This window comes from Mandrillus leucophaeus, unplaced genomic scaffold, assembly GCF_000951045.1.
Source record: "Mandrillus leucophaeus isolate KB7577 unplaced genomic scaffold, Mleu.le_1.0 Scaffold302, whole genome shotgun sequence".
Taxonomy (NCBI): Eukaryota; Metazoa; Chordata; class Mammalia; order Primates; family Cercopithecidae; genus Mandrillus; species Mandrillus leucophaeus.
In genome coordinates, this window is record NW_012103166.1 from 1,374,035 (window position 1) to 1,401,845 (window position 27,811).

Consider the following 27,811-nt stretch of genomic DNA (forward strand, 5'->3'; position numbering starts at 1 on the left):
GATGGTCTCGATCTCCTGACCTCGTGATCTGCCCGCCTCGGCCTCCCAAAGTGCTGGGATTACAGGTGTGAGCCACTGCACCCAGCCAAAAAATAAAAACATTTAAATAGCCAGTTTCACTTGAGATTGTCCTCAATGAAGCAGTAAGAACTACTAATTTTATTACATTTTGGTCTTTGAGTACACATCTTTTAAAATATTCTGCATGACAATAAAGGAAGTATTCATTGATAAAGGAGTCTGTTGCATATAGTGTAATATGGTTGTCTTGAAAGCACTTGCATGATTGTGTTGTGTACTGAATTTTTTTGTTTTTAAAAGGAAACACCACTTTTACTTGAAAAAATGAGGAACAGACAAGCTATGGTTGTTCAGACTTGGACAGGTGGCAGGTATTTTCTTGAAAATTTACAAAGTGAGTCTGTCACTTCAAGGAAAACAACTGACAATATTCATTGCTAATGATAAATTTGAGCTTTCAAGCAAAAATCAGAACCTTGAAAAACTTGTAGCTGTCACCATGAACTTGATAGCATCCCATTGCTTAAGGTATTTTCTGATGTGGCAATATCAATGCCACATGTGATTTTTTGGATATTGCATAAATAAATCAGTTAACATTTGGAAGATCTACATAACACAATGAACTAATATTTTTTCCAAATAAGCAATCTATGATGTTATAGAGTTATAAATGACTGAAAGATATATGCAAAGTGCAAGACAAACCAATGTAATGTATTTTTAACATAACAGAGTGTGAAAAGCTCATTAACAGAATTTCAGATTCCAAATTGCAACTGATCTTTAAGAAGCTACTACTTGTGGGCTGGGTGCAGTGCTCATGGCCATAATCCCAGTGCTTTGGGAGGCCAGGGTGGGAGGATTGCTTGAGGCCGGGAGTTCAAGACCAACCTAGGCAACAAAGCAAGCCCTAGGCACAATGGTGTGCACCTGTAGTCCCAGTTACTGGGGAGGCCAAGGCAGGACGATTACTTGAGTCCAGGAGTTGGAGGCTGCAGTGAGCTGTGATTGTGCCACTGAACTACATCATGGGTGACAGAGTGAGACTCTGACTCAAAAAAAGAAAAGAAATGAAATGAAACTACTACTTGTGGAGTTTTGTATAGTATTGAAGAATATTCACAATTTTCTTCACATTCACAATTATCTTCAGATTGCACTTCACAAGTTCAGATAATTGTGAATATTATTAAAACACTATTTTTTTTCAATTAGAATGTATTTTCTTCAAATCATTCAACCGAGGCAACATATTACAACCGACTGAATGAAGGCGCAAATATGAGAATCCAGCTGTCTTCTATTTAGCTAGTCATTGAAGAGATTTACAAAAAAGTCACTATTATAAAATAGTTATTTTCCACAAAAATATGTTGTGATAATTTTTAATGGGCTTATTATTTTAAAATAAATATTTAAAATTTTCTATGTTAATTTCCAATGGGATAAATGCCAATAGATAGAGGCCACATAGAGAAAAGCCTTTTGGAGTCCTCAATAATTTTTGAGAGTGTAAGTGAGTTCTGAAATCAAAAGTTTGTGACTGCTTCTCTGAGGCAATGGTTCTCAATCCTGACAGCAGATCATCTGAGGGAAATAAAAAATGCCTTGGCTCAACCCCCAGGTCAACTAAATCAAAGTCTCAGAGGTTGGGATCCAAGCAATTTTTTAAAAACGTTTCCCCACAGGGTTTTAATGTGTAGCCGGGGCTGAGAACCACTGCTCCAACCTCTTGCTGCATGCACGTCAGATAAAGTGGGCAGCAGGAAAGGATGAATCTGCCAGAGGCAACTCTTTGGAAGGATCTGGGCTTATTAGTGTCAGGCAGGGGCCATCTAGATAGGTGACAGTCTTTGATATGTGGATGAAATGAATGAATGAGATCTGGAGACCGGGAGGAGCAGTTCACTAAGAACTCTGGCAAGGGAAAGAGGCTCTCCAGCCCTCTAAAGGCACCTGCGCATCAGTCAGCCGGAAGAAGGAGCTGGTGGGCAGGGCACAGCCTTTCCCTGGTAGGGGAAGTTAACTCCTTGCCTCTCAAGGGAACCCACTGTCCTTCCTCCGGTGCCAGAAGTTTCCCGGCTAGCCTTCAGGCCTGAGGTTTTGTTTCTAGACTTTCTAGTGTGGTTGAGGTAACCAGTGGCACTCTCAAGGTCTCTCCCTATCATCATCCTCTCAGAGATAAAATATGTGCTGGGAAATACTCACAGTCCAGCAGAGAATGGCAAATCCAAACCAGGCAACCCCCCAGGCATGTCGGTTCATTGGTCCAGAGATCAGTTCATAGCAGCCCTGAAGGAGTGGGCAATTCCGCATTAGTGTGAGAAGAACCAGAAAGCAGAGAAGAGATTGATGGAAAGCAGGTTCCTCTTGGAATCAATATTGCCTAAGAGTCTGATTTCACATACCCAGGCTATTTCCACGTCTCTGGGGACAGCCAGCTACTAACAGTGCTTTACTGAGGGAACACAAACAATGCTGTTGAACAATGATTCTACATCACTTTTGTGTCTTTATCACTTAATCTCACTACAAAGTACTGCTATTTTAGCATAACACTCTTTCTATACTGAATACGTGGACAATAAATTCAAAAATCTTAATTCAATTAGAATTTTTCCCTCCTCAAAGGTTTTATTGGTGATTTATTTGGAGGCAATTACTTTTTGATTTGTTTGTTTTTAAATAAAAATGCTTCGGTCCGTGAAAACCAGAGGTCTCCTGTTGCCATTTTTAATAATCACTAAAGGAACCCCTGCATTATGCTCTCTAAATTCTCATTTGATGTTATATTTCAACATTACTGAATTCTGATGAGACCTTGAAGGGTCACAGTGAGCATGCAAAAGAATAATTTTTTTATTCACTAAATCATTCATTCATGCATGTCACAATCCAGTAAGTATTTATACATGGCACACTCTATCCTAGTCACTGTGCTAAGTTCTGGAGTGATATACACGTGTAAGGCTAGAGCTGCCATCTGAGCAGCCTCTACCAAAGCTCTGGGAACCAAAGGGAATGCCTAGGAAATCCTATAACCAGGGCTGGTTCCATGGACCATGCGGCCCTGCCTCTCACCCCATCTTCCACTACTAGAGGAGGTTTCTCTATAAAGCGAATGAGCTTAAGCTTCAGGGCCCCTTACTTGAAAGACCCTTTCAAGGCCCTGTGCCTAATTTTTTATGCGTATTTTTATTGTTTTTCCTAAGAAGGATCCTTCCCTATATTTGTGTGTGAGGGTGGGGGTGGGGGGTTCCAGCCACAAAAAATCTAGCTCCATCCTTGTCTTCTACTCGTCGTTGACTCATTCTGGCCTTGTCATACTGATCTCCTTTGTGCTCCTTCAAAAAGCTGGGCCTGCTCCCACTTAAGGGCCTTTGCACTCACAGCTCCTTTCGTGTAGAATTTTCCTTCCCAGTCTTCCAGTGTCTCATTTTCTCACTTAATTCAGACCTCTGCAAATATCATCTCAACAAAGCCTTTCCTGGTGGTGACAGAGAAAAAGACCCTTTCTCCATCCTACTCTATATACTCACCCTGCTTTATTTCTGCTTATGGCCTTTTTGGGCCTGGAATTTTATCATATATTTGTTTGGTAACATGTTTATTTTCTGTCTCCCATGCTAGAATGCAAGCTCCATGAGGGCAGAGATTTTATGTTGTTCACTGTTGAATTTCTAGAACCTAGAATAAGTGCCTGGCACATAGTAGACACCTGATAAGCATTGACAGAATGAATGGAACATTAAGTAATGTTTACAGCAGTATAACTTGCAACACACTTGATGGTTCACAGAACACTCCCATATCTGTTACTCCTGAGTCCTCCCAACAATCCCAGGAGGTGGGCATTCATTTAATTATATATATATATATAAGAGCCCACTTATGCCAGGTACCAAGTACTGGCTGGGCATCTAGCTGTGGCAAACAGAAGTAGGCCTTGCCTTCATGAAGGTCACAGACAGAAGCCCCATTTTTCTCACCTCTTCTCATTTAGTGCCTTTTCGTGATGCTAGTCAATTTAGTGGTTCTTTACTTGATCTTCCTTCATTTCATCATAACATTTTTGAGGTATAGTGATGGCAATTTGCATATAGCATTTCTGAGTCACATAAACCATAACATAGAATATATATATTTGCATCTGACATGCTGTGTGAAATTCTAGTTAATTTCTACTATTACCAGGCTTATAGTGACTTCCCTAATTTCATTAGTCTTCATAGCTATAGCAGCACATTTGTGCATTGTAGATCCTGAAAACCTACAATATGGATGTGAAAAAGTGAAGCCTGGGCAACACAGTGAGACCTTATCTCTACAAAAAATAAAATTAGCCAGGCCTGGTGGTACACGCCTGGAATCCCAGTTAGTTAGGAGGCTGAGGCGGAAGGGAGGATCACTCGTGCCCAGGAGTTCCAGGTTGCAATAAGCTGTGATTGTGGCATGGCACTCCAGCTTGGGTGACAGAGTGAGACCCTGTCTCTCAAACAAAACAAAACAAAAACCAGGCCGGGCATGGTGGCTCATGCCTTTAATCCCAGCACTTTGGGAGGCCGAGGTGGGCGGATCACAAGGTCAAGAGATGGAGACCATCCTGGCCAACATGGTGAAACCCCATCTCTACTAAAAATACAAAAATTAGCTGGGTGTCGTTGTGTGCACCTGTAGTCCCAGCTACTTGGGAGGCTGTGGCAAGAGAATCGCTTGAACCTGGGAGGTAGAAGTTGCAGTGAGCCAAGGTCGCACCACTGCACTTCAGCCTGGCGACAGAGCGAGACAGACTCTGTCTCAGAAAAAAAAAAAAAAGAAAAGAAAAGAAAAGGAAAACCATTCACTATTCACTTCTTTATTCACCCATCTATCAAACATCGGTGCTTGCCTTGTGCCAGGCATTATGCTAAGTACTAAAAATATCAAATCTGTAGAATCAAATAATACACAGTCCTTAAGGAGACTCAGAAAAAATAGACTTGGGAACAAATATAGTTCCAGGTGGTGAATGCAATAATAGAAATAAAGTATACCAGGTCTTGGGGTGGCACCTTTTGCTTGGTGGAAAAGGACAGCAAGAGGGGACTTAGCAAGATCTATGAGCCAGGGAGAATGGTGGTGTGTGGGAATCTGGGAGGCTGGGCTAGGGAGAATCAGAAAGTATTAATAGATAAGAGATGATGTCAAAGGAGCAGAATGAGTGAGGTTGAGAAACAGGGAGCACAGGATGTCAGGAACAAAAAGAGGAATTTCAGAATTCAGGAATTTAGTGGAGGAGTAGGGCTGAGTGATGATAAATTTGTAGTTGGTAGACAGTGGAGGTGGAGTTGTTAGAACAGATGAGGCCAGGGAACTGCAAGGGAACGTGTTAGAAGCATTGTCAAAATGGGTGTGGAGGTCCCAAGATAGAAGAAAAGAGTTCATTTGTATCTTCTCCTCAATTTCTCATGTATCTAAACTTGAGAAAAGGAAGTTGCTTCAGGTTTGTCCTCGTAACTACAATATTATATGTGCTAGGAAAAAAATGTGTAACTATGAAATAAACTGGTTATCTGAAGACAAATGTCTTACTTTCTTCCCTTTCAAAGAGGTAATACAGTTTGTACACAATTACAATCAATCAATTGTACACAATTACAATCCAACTTGCATGAGCCAGTTCCAATGTTGAAATATCAAAAGCCTTTTATAGTCCTGAGAATAATTATATTGCACAGCATGATTATAAGCAGCAAATTTAATTTTTAATAAGTCTGAATATAATTGATCAAAACAGTGCCAGACAATGTTGCAGTAAAGCTCAATGAGGGTTGCTTTGGACACTGCTGCAAAATAATCTAGATCACTCCCATGCCCTTTTCTGGAATAATGCATCCAGTTCCAGTCCAGGCACCCTGTCAGGTATGTGGTGATCAACAGTGCCATGTCCCTCAATCTGAAAGTGCAGTTTGTTCTACTCCCAAACAAAAGAGCCTGACATTTCTCAGTTATTTAATGAGCTGGTACACCACTAGCTTTCCTTAAAGAAAGCTTTCCTGGGCAGAGCACAGCGTTTCAGTGTACAGTGTCAGCAGATGCTGACTGCAAGTATATGGGGATTCTCACCAGGACTTTTGGGGAATATTAGCAAGTCTTCATTGGCTTAGAGTCTGTGCTTGAAGCCAGAAAACTCGTGTTTCAAAAGCCAGAGGGTTTTTTGAAAAGATGGACATTTACTAGTTGTGTGGCCTTGGCAAGGTATTTGTTAGCATCTCTATATCTAAGTTCTTCATCTGTAAAACAGGGATCCTACTGGCACCTACTACTGAGCATTAAAGGAGATAGTAGATGTGTGGCACTTGAAACAGTGTTTGGCATTTAGTAAGTATTCAATAAATGTTAGTTTTCATGATTGTAATCACATTATCCTCATCAGCCTGGAAACTTTTTCAAAAACTATCTGTATGTAAACTACTTTCCATCCAAATCACCAACCTAATGTTTATTAAGACTACTACTTTACCATTGAATAAGGAATGTGGATGTGTAATTACTACATTTATCCTCAGCAATAGTCATTGCTTTGGAATTGGCAAAACATTCTTTTTGCACATCATCCCTTCCAATTTATGTTTTGCAAAACTAGAGGAAAACTTTGTTTAATGTAAATATTTCTTGAAATACCAATTCTGTACATTGAACAAATTGTCTTTATTTAAACGAAGTTGGATTCCGCTATTGCAGTTCTCATGTTTTGTTAATGTTATTAAAATGTAAATTTGCCCCTGTCAGTCCTAGTTTAGCATTTGCAGTTTATTAACAGAGAAGGAAATAGTTAACATGAGGTTTAGGGAAAAGAATGTAGAATTCCTTACTGAAAGACTATTTCCTACAGTTGACCAATATTTTCCTCATAAAGAGCAGCAGAACCTCCTGGCAAGTCTTGGGAGGAGAGAGGACTCACCTGATTGTGATAAAAACCAGGCACACCTAGTTTACAAGCCTCCAGGTTGAGAGGTTCTTTAAGATTGTTCATAACACAGCACTGACGAGGCCAGGGATAGTCAGCATCATTATTCTCAGTCCGGAAGGCAGACGTGTACTTTTGCCAGTCTGACGGACCATTTACGCCACAGCAGTTGTCCTGTCAGCAGATGAGAGATACAAAATTCTCTTTCATGGTCCCTACTAGAGCCATCGATGTAGCAACTGAAATTTTATAGAGAAAGAAGATACGGAAAGTGCACCGTGTCTTACATTTACTAAGAAGTCCCCAAATGACAGCTGAAGGTATTGATAACTTACAACTTACATTTCACAGTTTGTAAAATAATTTTTACACTATTACTTTACTAGTCATTAGTGAGCCCTGTAGCCACTGACATGTTACTTAAACTCTCTAAGCCTCAGTTTCCTTAACTGTAAAATTGGAATATAGTACCTATCTCATAGAGTTTTTTTAAGGATTAAATGAGTTAATTTACTTAATGTGCTCAATACAGTGCCTGGCTTATGCTAAACTCTTAATAAATGTTAATTATGATTGATACTGTACTGATATCTTGATATAACAGTGTGAGAGAGGAATAATTATTGTGATATATGAGCAAATTGAGAATCATAAAATTAAAAATTTTAGTCATGAAGTTATGAGTAATTGTTCTTGTTTTGCTTTTCTGTACATTTAAACATTTTTTAAGAGTAATTAGGTATTATTTTTATAATGGGAGAAAATAAAGTGAAAAAAATAACCTGGTGACACACAGCTGTCTCCACGTAGGGAAGGGAGATCAGTTAATGCATCCCTTACACTCTGGATAGAATTGAGAATACAGGACAAAACACAATTCATATAGCTTTCCTTCTTTATTATCAATTCTGCTACAGTCCTTCAAAAGGGAGCAAGTTAAAACTATGGGTATCTTGGAACTGTTAGAATGAATATATTCAAGTAAGCTTGATGATAAATCAACCATCTTTAAAGGATGTACAATTTTGTCACTATATTATGGGAAATATCTAACTAAGAAAAAGAATTGCTCTGCATTCTGGGAAAAAATGGTTAAGTCTAAGCCAGGCTTATTTCAAACTAGGATTTAAGTGGGGACAGAGAAGAGTTAAGCATCCAGAATTGAGCTCTGCAGTGCTCCAAGCTTTAGATTTGGGTAAAGAGTGACAGCCCAGCAGAGGAGACTAAGCGGGAGTAGCCAGTGAGACAAATGCCGATAAGATGTCAAAGAAGATGAGGACAGAAACTTGGCCATTGGATTTGGCAGGATGGAGGTAATTGGTAATGAAGACCAGGGTTGTTTTTGTTGAGTGGTGGGGCCAGAGGCCAATTGTAGTTGGATGAAAGAAGATGAGGGGGATGAAGATAGGGACCACAAGTGTAGGCGTCTCTTCTGAGATTTGCTGTGGAATAAAACAAAAGAGTAGTAGAACAGAAGGGTGGGTGAATGTTGGACAAGGGAGACTTTTTATAAGATGGACAATCTAAGGTGTCCATGTAGGCTGAAGAAAGGGAGAAACTGATGAGGCAGATCAGAGCAGGGAAGACTGTCGGGGCAAAAGAGATGGAATGCAGAACAGAAGCAAAAGAGCTGGACAAAGGACAGCCCGTGTGTCATAACAAGAGAGAAGGCAAAATGCACAGGTGTAGATCAATGTAGATTTGGTGGCAGAAAGATGAGCTGGTTCTTGTCTAATTGCTTCTATATTCTTAAAAACATATGAGGTCAGGTCATCAGCTGAGAGGGAGGGTGAGGAGCAATGTGGCAGGCATGAAGGAAGAACATGTGAAATAGTGACAAGTGAATTTCCTGGGAAAATATACTAGGAAATATTATCTGTCCATCTGAGCTCTGTGGTCACAAGTTTAAATTGAAATTATCACAGTTGTGTGACTTTTCTCAGCAATGTTTAGCTCTTAGAGTATAAATGAAGAGTGAGCAAAAAGCTGTATTCTACTCAGTGGGCTTGGTTAGGAAAGAGTGACCAACAGAGAAGGGTAGGGAAGGAATGGCTATGGGGCTGGACTTGAATATGGGTTAGGCAAAGGGCAAAGAGAAAACATGAAAGGGGTGATAGAAAGTTAAAAAGTGGCCAATTAATTGGAGGTCCTAATGGGGTAAAATTATTAGAATTGAGATATTAGAATAAATGAAATAAATAACAGAAATTAGTGGTCAGAGAGTAGAATGTTCTTAGTGGCACAGTTATTGGTGATGGCATGCTGGCTATGGTCATGGAAGAGGGTGGAGGTAGGGTGGAAAGCAAAATCTTTGGAACGGGGTAGGACAAGGAATTGTGAGACCAGATGTTGCGGAGTCATCCGTGTGGCTGCTGAAGTTTCTAGGTGGGATGTCAGGAGTATGACTGAAGAGGTAGACAGTGAGTGAGATATTGAAATCCCTAATGAAGGCAGGAGAACAACTGGGGGTAGGGAGGCTGGTAAGTAATGACAAGGAGGGATAAAGGGTGATGTAGATCGAGGAAGCAAATAGTATGGCAGCCAAGGGGAGCAAGAAGGAGCCTAGCCAATTTCCAGGTCCTATGGTACATGGATATGGGAGGAAAATGAAGGGCAGGCAGTACTCCCAGGAGATAGCCAAATTTCCAATGAAGCAAGAAAAAGATACTAAAGAGTTCATAGAAGGAGTGATGGCTATAAGGGAGTTTGCTGATGACAGACTGTAAAAAGTTGGTGATGGGGTGTGGAGTAGGAGCAGGGGCCAGTGAGGAAGCTGGGTCAGATTGGTAGTTATGTAGAGGATAACAATTTGTGTGCAGAGGGCAATGTGGGGGTGATGATGGATATTCTGGAAGACTTGGACTTTTGATGGCATTGGAGATAAACATGGACATAAACTATGATTGCCAGTTGGAGAAAACTGGGTGATCAAATCAAGACATAGTGCGTGGTCCTTGGCAAGACTGGCTCACAGGGCTTGTGAAGAGGTACTAAAAAGGCGAAACGAGCAGTAATTACCACTCGAGTTCACTGTGGGGCAGAGAAAATATTTTTCTTTTAATGTAAATGATACCTGAGTTCTAAGAGGGAGAGTATATGATTAATCTAAATTTCTTTACAAAATCATTCCAACGAATGTAAGCTAATCATCATGGCTTGGAATAAAATATAGGGTCCCACTGAGTCATGTGTACGACACCCACTCCCACCAGTAAATAAAAATGGCATCTCCCCAAGACCCCAGGTCTTACCTGGAGCATGAGCCTGTCCCAGGTTTTGGTGACTCCATTGTTTTTCCACTGGTCATCATTGTTTGGAGGGCTGTTGTTTTGGTACCTCTCTAGCATCTGCTTCAGGAAGAGGTTGGGTGTGAACTATAATAAGAAGAGGCAACACAAGAGGGAGAGTTAGCACACTAATTTTCAAGAAGAGGAAAATATTTTTCTCTGTCAGTTCCTGGGGACACTGAGCATTCTCTCCTGGAGCAAAACTGTACTCAGAGACACCAAGTACAGCTGGCTGAGGTTGGCATAAGTCACCATGCAGAGAAGAGACTCTCGTGTTAAAAGAAATCACTATGAGGCCAGGGGAACACATATTGTAGCGTGGCTTAGGCTAGGGCAACAGAGAATGTGAGAGAAGGAAATACATAGAATTGAGAGCAAGTCTTAGCTGAGGTAGAATAGAGATCCTCCCACTGGAAGGCCCATGGCCGTGGCAGAGTGGTGAAACCCACAGGGGATTACAAACTTGGGCCCTGGGAGTCAGGCTGTTTGAGTTCAGAATTCTTGCTCTTTCAGTTGCCAACTATGTCACTTTAGACAAGTCACTTTACCTTTCTGTCTCATTTTTTTCTTTTCTAAAATGACAAGAGTGATAATGCCTATTTCATAGATTTATAAGGATTAAGTGAAGTGATGTATGTATTATTACCATGCGTATTGGATTGCCTGGGCATACAGTAAGGGGTTAATACATGTTGGTTGTTATAATAATGATAATTCATATTATCATTTTGCTTTTTGAGGTTGTACTCACAAAGTCTCGTTGTGTTGCTGCTGTGATACAAGATGCCACTTCAAAGGCATATACTATAAACATCAGAATGAAATACTGGAAGGGAAACAAATGAGATAAAATAATTACATTTACCTGTCAAAGAGCGACTTGCCCAAATAATTATGATTTTTCAGCAAATTCATCATATAATCATGTAATCATTCATGTAGTTATTCAACAAACCCTCACTGATCAGTGGCTTGGATTGGGGCTTGGTGCTAGTCAGCTCAATTCTCTCCCTTTCTCCAGAGAACAAATAGCCATTGAATAGAGAGCTTCCTCAGTCCAGTTTTCTGAGTTTCTATTTTAACTGGGAAAAACAAGTACAAGAGAATGAACTGGTGTGTGTGTGTGTGTGTGCATTTACATGCATGTGCATGCTCAGTGCCTACCAAAAGAGTCTTAGTGTATCACATACAATATAGGGCCTCATAAATCCACTTTAATTTTGGAATTTTGGAGAAATTTTCTTTACAATTTGCTGAGAATTTAGAATCACAGAGTTCAGAAAAAGATGAACTGGATCATGTTGAATATCTAGGGTCCTTCCTAACAAGCATCCAGCCTCATCAGAGGAGAGGCAGCCTCCAAGTGCACAGCGATTTGCCGGGCGTTCTTTCACATGCACCTGCACTCAAAGTACATCGGCTCAGGTGAGTGAAGTGGTACTTGCCGTGTGTGGTAGTGGTGTTGTGTGTGTGTGTGTGTGGGCATGGGCACATGGGTGCATGTGCATGTGATGCCTCCACATGACAGTGCTGGAAAATTTCTGGCTGGAAAATATCTGAGCAGCAAATGACCTCTGAATCTGGGATGGGGACTGTTTGCAAGAATTCCATTTTTGCCTTCCTCAGCCTTGCACACACTCTTGGGAGAAGGGGCACTGTGGTCAGTGTCAGCAGGTCAGGCAGGGAAAACTGTCCTCTTTGGGTATGGGGGGCTCTCCGAGCAGGACCCTCTGCCGCCCTCACTACCCAGCCCAGAATAAAGCTCTGGCTGCAGTCAACAGCAGGAACACCTTGCGAGGCCCCAGAACATTTTTTTCCTGTATTAGCTGCTGCCTTGCTCCTTGCCAAGAGCTTTGCTGGCTGCTCATAAAGACGCTCCAGAAGGGAGGCACACAGTGAGGTGTTTCCTCCTTTAGCCCCTTTGCCTCCCCAGCTCACTTCTCCTGGCTGTCAGGCACGCACATGGATGGCCCAAAGTGAGGCTGGGATGCAAGCGAATTTGTCTTTAGGAACACCTGTGTCTCCTCTCCCTTTTTCCTGTATTCCTTTCCCCACCCACCAAAAGTGGGTACTTTTGCCCTGGAACTTACCCACACTAAGGAACCAGAGAATGTAAATGTTCTGTATTCCGCTGGAACCAGGACAATGGTTAGTTCAAAGAAAGAGTGAACTAAGAAGCACCTTACGTTGCTGGACTGAGTCTATAAAGGGGGAACTGAGGTCCTGCAGCATTTGAATAAAAGGTTTATTTCAGGGGTGGGGCATTGGAGGCGTGTTCCATCATAGTGTGAAACGGCTGCCCTAAGCATTGGGGCAGAGAGTAGGGGTCCAGGCCTAACACTGAGGTTTCTCAGCTCTGCTGCCTGCGAATTTGCTTTCATCTGTAAAGGCAGGGCATGGTCTTACTATCTGTGGTTTGGGGCAGAAGCCTCTATTTGATGCACAGAGGTAAAGCCCCCATAGGCAGGTATGAGCTGAAGGCTAACTCTACAGTGGTGCTTATCAAAGTTTTCTGGGGTCCCTGAAAAGCAGATTGGATAATAATGTGGGGAGTATAGGCTATGATACAGAATCATCAACCTTGAGCTCAAAAATCTTTGAAAGCTTATACTTTCTTTTAAAAATGTATGCATATTTTGTACTTTATATCCCAATATATTAATGCCTAATTAATATAAAATGTTTTGAACAACTTATTGCCAAGAGAAAAAATCTAACGAATGAATTTTCACTGTGTCTCTCCTTTGGCCTATATTGCTCCTAGTTGTACCTGAGTGTATGCAGACACCAGCTGTAGAGGCACAATATGGAACATACTCATCAGGCCACCCCCAGGTGTCTCCCCTTTGGCTTCTCTGTACTGGAGTCTTCTGGACTTGCAATAGTGGAGGGCATTTTTGCCTCCACGTGGACAATTTCACTGCAGGGAAGGTGTTCCCCTCCTCACCCCTCATCTGGTACTTGCTGCTCCCCCACTGAAAGCCAAATCTTTGCTCAGTAAAGAAGAAAGAATCCATTAAAATTGGCTCAGGGAGACAACTCCAGAGAAATCTGAGGTCTTACCGCCAGAAGAATTTTCCTGCTGGACTTCATGATGCCTACGATGCCAAGAATGGACAGGCAGAAGAGGCAGATGCCCACAAATATGCCGATCCAGGCAGCCCCATAGATGTCATCATTGTCAGTGGCTTCAAGCAGTGGGTAGAGGCTGTGTTGGTCAGATACAAAGAAAATGCACTCCGCGGTCAGGGCAATGCCGCAACACTGGGGGCAAATGAAGGGTAGGCTCCATCAGAAGTGCAGCTTTGGGAAAGGGGGTGGAGGGCGGGGAAGGTAAGAGACTGGCTCCCTTTCCTGCACAGACTTTATGCAACTAATCTAAACAACTACTTCCATCCTACTAACTGGTTGCATACACCCCTTCACACGTTATTCTGTCTATTTAGAAACAGACCCACACAATTTCAGACCATCCACAATGTCCTTGGGGCATGAATCACTCAAACAATGCCTTCTGGTATGAGAATGATCTCCCCCTGCCCCCATGGTCATGACCCACACTTCTGGGTTGTAATATTTGAGCTGGTCCTGGTCACATTTATCAATGACAGCTGGGAGGAACCTTGCTGCTTATCTTTGCCAACACCCACATTTTATAGATAAGGAATCTCGGCCTTGAAAGGTGATGGCCAGAGTCATATGGGGAGTCAGGGGGAGAGCCGGGCCAAGAGCTCTGGACTCCAAAACAAATGTTCTCCTATGCCATCAGACCCACACAGTGTGACCTCTGTATTATTCTTACACCCTGGTACTGGCCTCTGTGTAAGAACAAGAAGATGCAAACATCTGTCCCAAAAAACCTTAACAGCAGAGTCCCATGGAAATCGAACCAAGGTGACATAGAAAAGAAACACTGAAGTGTGTTTGTAGTCAGAGTGTTTAGACACTGACTATGGTTGACATGACTCCTTTTAGATACTTATAATTTAAAGTTGGGAGGGAAATATCTATTTTTTCAACCATGATCTTTTGACATATGGTTAAATTCTAGCTAGCATATTTACTAACATATTTCTTAAAATGAAGCAAAAATATAGGAAGCCAGTAATTACAGCATTATTTTCCTTGAAACTCTTACTTTTGATTAATCTAGAGTTATGATTACAGGAAGAGCAGAATTTCCTGAGAAATAAGCATTACTTACACCAATAATCACATTTCCGAAAATCAGCAGGCCTTGGAAGCAACGAACAGTGGAGTCGTCTTTGGCCATCTTCAGGATTTCCCACAAGCTGAAGGCACAGTTGAAAGCATTACCAAATAACTGCTACAGTTTCTGTAACATGAGTAAACCATGCCATTGCATATTGCCTCCTTGTTCCCAAATGAACCAAACCAAAGCCATATAATCCTTGAGCAATGAAGGACATTTGATTATTGAGCTTAGTAATCACATAACTTTTATAGAGAAGGAAAAGAATATAGGCTTCCAGAGCCTGGTCAGTGCCTTTCAGGAGTTCTTTCAGGCAAGGAGTGTGCAGAATGCATCCTTCTGAGTGGTAGACTGAGCCCCGCAAGGTGGAAAGCACAAGGGGTGGACCTGAGGTGGTGATTGGGCAGGGCCAAAGCACACTGAGGGTCACTGGCATAGCCCTCACTGCCCTTGGCCATGACAAGTGGAAACCTAAAGGGTAAACTCATGGCTACAGTTAGTGGTTGGTTCCCATGTGGACAGTAGGTTGCTTTTAAAAACTATCATTTTCTGAATATTTTATTATCTTCAAAGAAATAGTTGGCAAATAGAAAAGTGCCCTGTTGTATATGAGGGGAAGTGAAAAACGGGGACTAGCATTTACTTCCTTGTACCAGGTGTGTGCCACTCTACCAGGTGCTTTGCATGCACGCATCTAATTCTCATAACCCAATTAGGTAGAAAAAGAAGAAAAGTGAGGAGGCTCCATTTTGCAGATGAGGAAACTAAAGCTTAAATTGGTCAGTTAAGTTCCCTGGGGTCACACAACCAGTAAGTGGCAAAGCTAGGCTAGAGACCTTGGTGTGTGTGGACTCCAGATACTCTGGAGTCCACGCGCTTCACCACAGCCCACAATGACTCCCAGAAACTATTGATAGACTTTGGTGCCATACACAGCTCAACATGGGTCTTTCACCTCCCTGAGGGTTTTCTGGAAGGAGCACAAAGGTAAGCGTGTGGGTCAATCACTTGGGCTTCTGCACTTGAAGCACCTTGAGAAAAGCGATCTACAGCTCTCAACATTTAATTCATCAATTCATGCATTCCTGCTGTAAATAAAAAGTGTATTAAATGGTTCAATATGCATTTTGAGGCATACAAAGATATGTAAGGGAGATTATTGTATTCTAGGATTTTTTGTGTTAGTAGGGAAACTAAGATGCATTCCCACATAACTATACTACATGTAGTTAGACTAAATATTGTGGGAGTCCTGAGGCGGGAAGACGTAAGTCTTGCAGGATGTGTATGGTTTGATAGAGTGGAGGTGGATATGTGTGGGAGTGAGGTGGGGGTGGGTGACATTCAGGTAAAGAGGAAGGGAAAGTTAGGGAGTAGAGACAGAAGAGCAAGGTGCCCACAAGATAGCAAACCAGTCAATTTGGCCAAAGTCCTAGTTTCGTAGGGTGGCAGTGGGAGGCAAACCTTCTATTTGTCTCAAGCCTTGCTAATTTTAAACTCGTTGTTACACTATAAGTATTAACAACCTTCCGAGTAAGTTTAGACATCTGTAAATATTTTCCTTTATCTGTTTCCTGGGTAGCTGTGACAATTTGAGTTAAAATTTATGAGCATTTTTGGCTCAGAATTTGGCATACAGTGGGTACTCAATTCATGTTTGCTGGAGAAATGGAAGAATCTGGGCCATTGGGTCTCTGTGTAGTTTCTGCTTAAATGCCATTCATTTCTTTCTGCTTAGAAATTTCATTCATTCTTGCCAGTTATTGTTGCGTGTTAGACTGCACAAATTCCCCCAAGGGGGAGACTTACTCATGTAGCTGGTTGAGTCACATTGTAAAGTTCATTACTGGTATGTACAGACATTATTCCTGACCAGTTGGGTTAGTATCTAAACTAGAGACAAAAGTAAATAGACTGTGAAAGGTATGGGTTCAGATAACAGAAGCATAGAGAGGAAAGGGCAGAAATCAATAGAGGCCAAATTCAGCACCGATATCAACTTGTGCTGATTATGTACCGTGTGAAAGAAGACAATTTCTTCTTTTAACTAGTTTATTTTTATTTTTATTATTTTTTGAGACAGAGTCTCACTCTGTAACCCAGGCTGGAATGCAGCCTCCCTAGTAGGTGGGACTATAGGCGCCCACCACCACACCCGGCTTTTTTTTTTTTTTTTTGTATTTTTAGTAGAGATGGGGTTTCACCATATTGGCCAGGCTAGTCTCGAGCTCCTGACCTTGTGATCTTCCTGTCTTGGCCTCCTAAAGTGCTGGGATTACAGGCGTGAGCCACTGCACCTGACCTCAAGGAGTTTAAAGTATGATTACAGCATGGGTTCAAAGCAAAAATGACTGTGCGCATCAAGGGGACAAGGAGGGCTGTGGAGAAGGACAGAGTTAGATAGGCACTACTGAGGGGCTTTACTGGTCCAGAAAGGAACTGCAGGGGCCCTGATCAAGGGAGGTGGCCTGGGTGACTCAATTATGCCCCGTGACTTACAGACTTTTCCAGAGATGACTCTGCCACACAGAGCTTAGTCCTTACAAAGGGGAAAGAGCCAATGAATATTCTGTGGGAGAACTGCAGGAGTCAGAATTAGGGTGGAAAATGCAGATAAAAGTGGGAGAAAAGAAGGAAGACAGGTAGAAACTTGCTCTGAGCAAAAAGAAAAGCATAAATTGAAGAAACCTAGGCAAGGACATGACAGAAAATGCCAGGCTAAAATCAGGGCTGTGTTTCTTCCGAAGGATCTAGGGGGAGAATCTGTTGTCTTGTCATTGTTTGTATAAAGAAAAGGGGCGGGGCGCGGTGGTTCACGCCTATAATCCCAGCATTTTGGGAGGCTGAGGTGGGCAGATCACCTGAGGTCAGGAGTTCGAGATCAGCCTGGCCAACATGGCAAAACCCTGTCTCTACTAAAAATACAAAAATTAACCGGGCATGGTGGCAGATGCCTGTAATCCCAGCTACTTGGGAGGCTGAGGCAGGAGAATCGCTGGAACCCAGGAGGTGGAGATTGTGGTGAGCTGTGGTTGGGCCACTGCACTGGGCAACAGAGCAAAACTCCGTCTTCACAAAAAAAAAAAAAAAAAAAAAAAAAAAATGGAAGCTTGGAGAGATTAATTTGCCCAAGGCCACGTTGCTAAAAAGTGCAGAAGCTGAGACTGAATGAGACTGAAACACAGGTCTGCCTGGCCCCAGATCATTTGCTAAACACTCTACAGTTTATCAAGTCCTGCTACATAGCAAATGCTTTCAGTGGAAATAGAAGCACCTGGAGCGGAGAGACCAGCTACATTTCCCTGCTCAGGAGACTCTACCTTTGCGAAGGTCAGAAACACTAGGCCTTTCTTCACTCACATCTCCAGCTTCTTGTCTCTTTAACCCCTTGATATGATGCTCATATTTGCATACTTCCCCCAAACTCGGTGCTCCACCCATATGCTTTTCCAGAAAACCTGTCTAGATGTATCAAAAATCTACAGCTCATCCAGCTACCCCCAAGACCAGAATTCTTAGAAGTAAAAGGTGCAATGTGCAAGTCAATGAGAGGTTAGCATTTCATAGCTTCTACTTGGCCACTTGTATTTTAGACTAGGTTGGTGTCTAGAGGACGTAAAACATTTGCTGCATCCCCCAAATGGCCACAAATGTCAAGAGGGAGCCAAGTGTAGGCTTCCAGTGGCTCACATCATAGTCTAATGTCTGCAGTATAATGGTGACCACACTGGACTTGGCATCAGAATGCCAGAGTTCAAGTCCCAGCTTTGTGTTGTCGTTATCATTACTGTGTAAAGTTGGACAATTATTTTCCTTAGTGTCTAATTCCTGATTTATAAAATTAGTAGACTACAACTTGTTAGATGGGGTTGCTGTGATCACTAAATGAGATAAAAGATACAAAAGTAATAGGTAAGCACTCAGATTGTTTACACACATAAGAAACTATTAATTATAATCAGAGGATATTCAGGAAGGGCAGGGTATTGGGTTATGATTTTGTTTTCTGCATCAGTGACCCCAGGGGGATAAAAGGGAGGTTTTAACAGTGACTGGTCACAGGCCAAGGGCTCTTAGATTGAGGAGAAGCAGCCTTCCTTCCACCTTCTCTCTGTTCACTGCACAGGGGCTGCTCTGCTTGAGGGATTGGGAGGCCTTACACAAAGATACCCATTTGTGCTTCTTTTTATTTTCATAGATGAATTCATGAGAGAAAAGGAAAAACACTTCCTAGTTGTGCTTGGGGTGAGGCCAGAGTCAGGTACCGAGCTGCACATCCACATGGGAGGGGCCCGCCTTGCATGCCATTAGCATTCCTGAACAGTTAACACTCGCCATTGGGCCTCATCCCTCTGGCTTTGGCCAGCTCTGAGGCTTCTGCCCCAGACTGCGAGGTGATACAGAGATGGCCCCTGAGGTTGTGCTTGTCCTCGGACCACTTTCTCCCTGACACAGACATTACTCAGAGAGGATTCTGCTCTGCTGCCCTTTTGCATTCTTTCCTCCCATTGCCAACCTGTGGAGGGCATCCTTCACTTTATTGCAAGAGTCTCCGAAGTAGGAGGAGGTATTTGGGACCCTGTTTTATTTGTCTTTCTAGGTCCAAAGCGGCATATAGTAGGTACACTCAATTATTTTGCTAAATAAAAGGATAAAGTAAATAAATAAATGTTTATTTGAATAAATGAGTGTGCAGATTAATAATTTGCCTAGAGCTTTGTTGAAGAGCAAGTTAGAGAATATGGTGAAGTGAAACTAATGTGGCCTTTGTATAGACCAGGGTTGGAATCTTAGCTCTACCACTCACTAGTTTTGTGGTCCCAAGAAATTACTTAGTCTCTCGAGCTTTATCTTCAAATGAGTATGGTAATACTTAACTTCAAGGGTTACTACGAAAATTAAGTGAGAATATATGTGAAGTTTTAATACAATATTAGTTACCCAATACTCATTTTGCTTATTTTTGTCTTATAAAGGAGACAGACTAGAGCTAATAGCCCAGTGGTTGGTGAAGGTACCTAAAACCAGTGATTTATTTTTATTATTATTTTGATACAGAGAAACATTTTCAAAGGAAATAGGGAAATATGATTTCAATAGGGAACTCTAATATATGAAACCAGATCGGAATGGTACTTCTCTGGCTGAAACAGGAGTAGGAATCCTGGGCTCACAGAGCATCTTCTCACCAGCTCTAAACCTCCTAAACACATAGCTAGCCCCAGAGCAATTGAAAACTACTATTCTAGAACTAAAGGAAAAGAAAGAAATAGGCAAATTACTGAGCTCAGAAAGCAGTTACCCAAGAAGTAAGAGGACACTCAAGAGTGAAGTTGAAAAACTCTGGTTACAACGTGTAAGCTGACCTTACAAAGTCTATGTCAAAGACTCCCCCTTGCCCCCCATTCAATGGAAGACGTCTAGAAAAGTCCTGGAAAACTGAGAAAAGTGACTTTACTTTTATAATACGTTAGCTGGATGGATCTTTAGGAAGAGCGGCTTTCCTGGCACGCTTAGAGGAAAGGTGACATAATTTCTACAAAAGGAAAAGATGAGGCCTGGCTGATGTTTAGGGTTTTTTGAAGACTAATAAATGCCTGTGCAAAGGGGTAGAGTAATGCACTTTTTTTTTAGGTTAAAAAAGAAAAGCTTTGACGCAGTTCCACACTAATGGATATTAAAACAAAAAAAAAAGACATTAAGAATTTGTTGACCTTTCCAGAGAAGATAGGCACGGAGGAAGAACAAAAGGGAAGGACAAATGGTGACTTCTCTCCATACAGAATATAAACTGTGGTGTTCTCTAGGTCCTGGTAGTACTTTTGCCTTTGTTAATAACTTCTTGAGTTTTGTCTCTGCCTGCGTGATAAAGAAGTATTGTAATGAACACCTTGTGCTGGTTAATTTTGTGTATCAACTTGGCTGGGATATGGTGTTCAGTTGTTTGGTCAGATATCAGTCTAGATATTGCTGTGAAGATATTTTTTAGATGTGATTAACATTTAAATCAGTAGACTTTGAGTAAAGCAGATAACCTTCCATAACGTGGCTGGCCTCCTCCAATCAGCTGAAAACCTTAAGAGCAAAAACTGATGTTTCCTGAATAAGCAGCATTTCTGCCCTAAGAGGACTGTAACATAGAAACTCTGTCTGGGTTTTCAGTATGCAGATTTTAGCTTTAAGACTGCAACATCAGGCCAGGCACGGTGGCTCACACCTGTAATCCTAGCACCTCGGGAGGCTGAGGCAGGCAGATCACCTGAGGTTGGTAGTTTGAAACTAGCCTGACCAACACGGAGAAACCCCGTCTCTACTAAAAATACAAAATTAGCTGGGTGTGGTGGCGCATGCCTGTAATCCCAGCTACTCAGGAGGCTGAGGCAGGAGAATCGCTTGAACAGGGGAGGCGGAGGTTGCAGTGAGCCAAGATTGTGCCATTGCACTCCAGCCTGGGCAACAAGAGCAAAACTACGTCTCAAAATAAATAAATAAATAAATAAAATAAATAATAAAATGCCGGGCGTGGTGGCTCACGCCTGTAATCCCACCACTTTGGGAGGCCAACGTGGGTGGATCACGAGGTCGGGAGATCTGGACCATCCTGGCTAACACGGTGAAACCCTGACTCTACTAAAAATACAAAAAATTGGCCGGGCGCGGTGGCTCAAGCCTGTAATCCCAGCACTTTGGGAGGCCGAGACTGGCGGATCACGAGGTCAGGAGATCGAGACCATCCTGGTTAACACGGTGAAACCTCGTCTCTACTAAAAGAAATACAAAAAAACTAGCTGGGCGTGGTGGCTCAAGCCTGTAATCCCAGCACTTTGGGAGGCCGAGACTGGCGGATCACGAGGTCAGGAGATCGAGACCATCCTGGTTAACACGGTGAAACCTCGTCTCTACTAAAAGAAATACAAAAAAACTAGCTGGGCCGTGGTGGCTGGCGCCTGTAGTCCCAGCTACTCGGGAGGTTGAGGCGGGAGAATGGGGTGAACCCGGAAGGCGGAGTTTGCAGTGAGCTGAGATTGCACCACTGCACTCCAGCCTGGGCGACAGAGCGAGACTCTGTCTCAAAGAAAAAAAAAAGAGCGCAACATCAACTCTTCCCCAAATTTTCAGGTTGCCCACCTGCTGTATAGATTTTGGACTTGTCAGCCCCCAAAATCACATCACATAGGTTAATTCCTTAGAATTAATCTCTCTCTCTCTCTCATTCTCTCTCTGTCTCTCTCTCAACCTCTCAACAGGGTCTTGGTGTGTCACCCAGGAGTGCAGGGGCACAATCATATCTCACTGCAGCCTTGACTTCCTAGGCTCAAGTGATCCACTGGCTTTAGCTTCTTAAGTAGCTAGGACCACAGGTGCATGCACAATGTCTGGCTAATTTTTAAATTTTTTGTAGAGAAGGGGTTTCACCATGTTGCCCAGGCTGGTCTTGAACTCCTGTCCTCAAAGTGTGGAACTGCCTTCCAAAGTGTGGGGATTATAGGTGTGAGCCACCATATGTTGCCTCTCTCTTTATGTATCTCCTTTTGGTTCTATCTCTGTTAGAGCCCTGAGTAACACACCATCCCAATTGGGATTGATGTATATTTTTGATAGAAGCACATATGATCATTTTCTGATGTCTCCTGATACCATTTTACCAATTCCCACTGCCAGCCCCTAACTTCTGGATCAGATGAATTAAACATTTTCTGTTTCCATTCCATACAGAGCTTCCATGGTGAACTTTCTCAAGCAGAGGTTCTCAAATGATCCTCCAAAGCACAGATGTTCCATTTACTGGGACATGTTTTGATGCCAATATTGAATGATTCCAGTCATTTCCTAATTTGAGGAAGAATTACTATCAAAATTTGTCATTTTAAACATTTTCCTCTTATACATTTTTCTTAAATTGTGGATGCTACTACCACCTGTCTATGCTAGAATCTAGTTTTTGGTATTAATTTAGGCCAAAATGATCTACTTACTTATTTTAAATTTAGTAGACCAAAATGTTCTGGTATTCCACAAAGATAAACATGGCTTCCAAGTGCCAGCCAGTTAGCCAATCTTGAGATCCATTGTCCTAAAACACAGCTGTGAATTTATATCTCCCCCACTGCTTAAAACCCTTCAAAGGTTCCCTGTAGCCTAAATTTAAAGGAGAGCCCTAGGTCATTCCCTCTACACTCACGAGCCCAGTACCAGCTCCTTCTTGCTTCCTATTGCCAGGTGCATCACTTGTCCACCCACTCTCTGTTGCTGACCAGTTTCTCTGAATCCAGATTTGCTCCTGTTCCATTGTGAAAGACCAGTTTATAGTATTTGGCCAGAGTCAACTATTTTATTCTCCTTTCAGCCAGTGGAAGAGTGGTTGGACCACCTAAAAGATAAAGTACAAACTCCTCAGCCTGTATTCAAGGCAGTACTCGTCCAGGTTCCAAATGGCCTGCCTGCCATTTTTCACTGCCCACCCCCCTTGGTGTCCTGGTCATGCCACCATGCTATGCTTAGGGTGTGCCTGTCTTTGGAATCCCTTCTCCCATTTCTGCTTATCGAACTCTTTACCATCTTCCGAAGCCCAACTGAAAAACCTCTTCTCTCCTCAACTTCCCAGAATTATCCTTCCTTCCCTATATCCCTCTCTCTGCCTTTAGCAACTAGCTCTCCAGGGAAGCTCAAACCATTGTGGATATGTGTTCATGGCTTTTCTTCCATACTAGCCTCTGTCACAGCCATATAGTCTGGTATGTTGTTACGTCTTTTCTTCACCCAAGTTTGTTTAATAAGATATTCTGAACCCACAAAAAATGGATTGCTATCAAAAAACCAATTTGACAAAGAATTGCATTAAAAAGCAAATTAAAAACTTTTAAATTAATTGATGGGTGTCACACTTAGAAGTCAATGACTACACTTTTGGAAGTTTTTGTTTGTCTTAGAAGATATGTAATTTGAGAGAAATTAAAGTGTCATTTATCCTAGGAAAGTTATTGGCCAGGTGCCTGTTCATAGCATGATACATCAGTTCTGGCTGCAAACTTGGAGGCTTTGTACAGGTGAGGAATTTAAGGCTTATAGAGAGGAAGCGACTTGTTCACGATCATGCCGTGTTATTAAAAGAGTTAAGATTCAAGTCCAGGTTTCATAACTCTTAACCCAGCCTTCCATTGGGTTTGTCACCAATCATTATTCTTTTTAAGGTAGGGAGATCCACTTCCCCTTTTTGTCTCTTTAAATTAAGAGAAACTCTTGGCCTCCCACCCGTGAGCCTATCCATGAGACTCACTACAAGGTAAGCCAGAAAGGGAGCCACATAAACAAAGCTGGCAGGGAGAAAGCCTTCTATCCTCTTCCTTCATTCAAAGGCTTCCTCACCGTTTACCCTAACTTCGGAATGCCACAACTTGAGACTCACTCCTTCGTTCCTAATTAAAATACAAGCTCATATAAAAGAGGCATGTTGAGTTTCATGAGCCATCCATATCAATGCCTCATTTATCAGCTCCCTTCTCTTATTTAATTTTCAAAGGGTGAGGGAAGACACCATGAGAAGGAAAGAGACACAAGGAGAGGGTAGAGCCTAAAAAGACAAACCTCATAACTTATGATTTGGGGGTTTGGGTCTGTCTCTGTGGCTAGACTGACTTCTAATGATATGATGTGTCCTCCTTCCTGCCTTCTTTTTTAGCCCACAGTTTGTAGAAGCTGTTTTAAATATGTGGTCTTCTGAACCGTCCCCACATTATTCTAAACCAATGCCTCCCTCACATATATTGGATTATTTATCTGGCAGGGGTGGGAGGGAAACCAATGGGATGAGATAAATCTAACAAGTGGAAAGTGGTGGAAGGCAGAGGGCAGAGCAGCAACTGCCCACGTTAGAGATGGAACGCCCCAGACTGAAAGTACGCAACTCACCTAGAAATATTTTCCATGTAAAGGAATAGCCCCTAGGCACCCCGCCCTGTGGGAAAACTGCCCTGTGGCCTGGTACGATGGTGATTTACTCAAATTGCTCAACACCCTGGGAGTTCCTTTGCTTTAAAGAGTGCAGATTTTTAAAAAACTAGAATTATATTTCCTGTTTTTTCTTTCTTGTGCTTTCATTCAGTTTGTTTTCTTATAAAAATTAATCATACCCATAGTGTTGATGTTTCCAGACACATTGAAAAGCTCTAAAAACAATTGCTCACTAAACAAACGAATTTGCAAAGCAGAAGAAAAAGAAGTGTGACTCGCCCAGTAAGCATGAGATCATTTTTTCAAGTTCATTACCTCTTTTCCTCACCCAAGTTTGTTACACCAGAGAACACACAAACCACACCTCAAACTCTAGTTCATGCTAGAGAAATTTGAATTAACAAAGGAGAAAAAAAGAAAAAGAAAAATAGGAGAGGAAGAAACGAAGAAACACAATATGCTATTGCCTTAGCCCTGACCCTGAAACTCAGGACAAGAACAGACACTTGCGTGGCTCAGAGTAAAGATGGGTGTGGAGACTGTAGGTCACAACAATTGCTGGTCTGCTTCAATTTAAGGTAGGATAAGTCCCTGGAAATAACAAAAAGAGGAGCTTTCTCCCAGGGCCGTCACCCACAGCTCACAGTGCCCATAAGTTTTTCTTGCTTTAAAGCTCAAAACCTGTATTCACTAATACAGTAGTTAGTAGTTGCGTGCAGTTATTCAAAGTCAAATGAATTCAAATAAAAGTAAAAACCAGTTCCTCAGTTGCTCCAACCACATCTCAAGCACTCCCTAGATACATGTGGTTAGTGTCTATTGTCTAGAACATTTCCCTCATCACAGAAAGTTTTACTGGACAGCACTACTCTTGATTCCTGGTGCTCCCAGTATGATGGGAGTCATCCATCTATTGGAAATCAGGGACTAGCTGTAAGCAATGGCTCAGGAGCACTCAGTTGCATGAAGGCCTCAGGTGTGGGCATTGCCAGAGGGATGCCCAGCTCCAGGAAAGGAGTACCGTGGAGAATCCTTGGGGCAGGGGGACGAGGCGGGGAGGGTGGTGTGTGATGACGGTGCCCCTCGCCAATGTGGTCTCTGTCCCAGTTGGCGAATGGTGGCCCATCAAGTTTGTGGGCGGCCTGCGTGGCTATCAGGCCCAAATTCCAGAGCATATTTAAAGGCTGACTGGTGTTTACTCTGGTTAAGAACGTAAGCAGGAGAAGTCAAAAAGAAGTTCTGAGTTTTGGCCAGGTGCTGTGGCTCACGCCTATAATCCCAGCACTTTGGGAGGCTGAGGCAGGTGGATCACAAGGTCAGGAGATCCAGACCATTCTGGCTAACACAGTGAAACCCTGTCTCTACTAAAAAATGCAAAAAATTAGCCGGTTGTGGTGGTGGGCACCTGTAGTCCCAGCTACTTGGGAGACTGAGGCAGGAGAATGGTGTGAACCCGTGAGGCAGAGCTTGCAGTGAGCTGAGATCGCACTACTGCTCTCCAGCTTGGGAGTCAGAGTGACTTCGTCTCAAAAAAAAAAAAAAAAAAGAAAAAACAAAAAAAACCCAAAAACTAGTTCTGAGTTTTTTTTTTTTTTCTCCTTGATTAAAGGATGTCTAAGGTCCCCTTTGAATGTAAAAGTCTATGATTCTTCCCAGCAGTTTAAAAAAAAAAATAGGTGAGTTGATTTTAAAGACTATTTTACAGCAGAAAGCAAAACAATCTGTTGGAGCGAAAGCAAAGTAAGAAATTTTTCTCCTCACTGAAAAGGTTAATAAAAAGAAAATCCACTTCTTCACAGGGTCTGAAAACTATGTAACCTAAATTTTATTTATACTCAAAGTGTATATATATATCTATAAAACCTAGCGAGTTATTTCCTGTTGTGCTTAGCAACTCAGGCAAGAAATGGTCAAGAAACATTGTCTTTCATTAAAAGAAGACATTCGAGTTAACAAAACTTCTTTAAAAATTTATTTATATATTTTTAGAGACAGGATCTCACTTGTTGCCCAGCCTGGACTAGAACTCCTCATCCCATGGCCTCAGCTTCCCGAATAGCTGGAACTGGAGGCATGTGCCACTGCAACTGGCTACAAATTCTTAAGTGGCTTAAAAATCTTTAAAACTAGTTAGAAGTGGAGTTTTAGGTTTATAAACAAATGCAAACACAAGATAATACTAGCATTATTTGAAACTTAAATTTGTATTTTGTATGAAAATGTCATTAGAACGAAAAATATCTTTATGTCCTGCACATCCTTGTGGAACAAAGAATTGGTAAGGAGTAAAAACAAATTATGTAAAAATAACATTGCATAGGTAAAGCTACTTTGTTGACTTACTTCAACTGACACATTTATTAAGCAGAAGTGTTTGCAGAGAATAACTGGGAGTAAATTGCGTCACACATTTCATTACAAGTTGGCAGGACCAAATGATTTCTGACAAGAAGACCAAGAAACTTTCTCTCTCCTAGCCTGAACGGATTATTCAGAAATGACACGAGCTATTTCGTTAAATTTTCTATTGCTTTTCTGACTCCACAAGGAAATTGGGGGTCTACAAAGATGTCTGTCTATGTGCGATTTAATCAGGAGATACAGGGTTTCTCAGGTGCTTGGATTTTCTTGTTCTTTCTTTGGGGATATTTCAGGTTGAAAACAGGATGGCTGCGTAATATCTCCAGAACTTTAATGAGAACAAGACTTATATCAAAGGTTTTAAGAAAGCAATTTGAACGGTTCAAAGTAAAAGAGAACAGGACAGTCACAATACCCTAAATTACAAAGAAAAAAATGACAGACTTTATGAATCAGGAATCTAACTTCTTCCCCTTTCGCTCCCAGACCACTAGCTTCCCTCCCAGGAGAGCAACCCAACCCTTGAGCTCGCGGGATTCCCTGTAGAGGGAAAGCAGTCTACTCACAGCGCCTCCTCTTTCTGCACACAGGGTGCGGCCCGCTCCGCAGTCTGCAGCAGCCCCAGGTGCTTTTCTACCCTCCTGCAATTCTTTGAACCTCCAGGACCAGGGAAGGGTGGTCTGTGATTGGCAGGAAGCACCTCACATGGGCTGAGCTTGCCGCTGCCTGCCCTGCCTCGCTGAGACCAGGGAGTAACCGGAGGCTGTCAGTAGATTTCTGCTGCTTTGGAATGTGTGACTCTGACAGATGGAAGCACCTTGACAGCCACACTCATTGCTTGCCTGGATCCCTCCTAGGTCTGGACTTTACTGGAATACAAACTCAGGGCTTTTATTTTGATTTATTTTATTAGTGTAATTTGATCCTTACTCCTGCTTTTGTGTGTTGAAGGCTTGTTAGTCCTGACCGCTCACGGAGATACTGATATGTGCTTACCTGTGCAGGGCCATGTCCAGTTTTAGTTTC

At 42.2% G+C, this 27,811-nt stretch overlaps 1 protein-coding gene across 2 annotated transcripts in view; it reads right to left on the reverse strand.

Moving 5' to 3' along the window:
• UPK1B (uroplakin 1B) overlaps positions 1–27,467 on the reverse strand; it is a 31,635-nt gene extending 4,168 nt beyond the window's left edge. Inside the window, exons 1-7 of one of the 2 annotated variants that reach the window (XM_011987195.1) lie at positions 27,352–27,390; positions 14,465–14,596; positions 13,324–13,524; positions 11,012–11,086; positions 10,225–10,347; positions 6,968–7,147; positions 2,233–2,316 (exon numbers count right to left, since the gene is read on the reverse strand). In XM_011987195.1, coding sequence (XP_011842585.1) covers positions 2,233–2,316; positions 6,968–7,147; positions 10,225–10,347; positions 11,012–11,086; positions 13,324–13,524; positions 14,465–14,533 — 732 coding nt within the window. In that variant the 5' untranslated portion in view covers positions 14,534–14,596; positions 27,352–27,390. Of the gene's footprint in view, positions 1–2,232; positions 2,317–6,967; positions 7,148–10,224; positions 10,348–11,011; positions 11,087–13,323; positions 13,525–14,464; positions 14,597–27,351 lie in introns of both variants that reach the window. The other variant, XM_011987196.1, reaches the window with a different exon arrangement.
• Between the last annotated feature and the right edge of the window lie 344 nt (positions 27,468–27,811).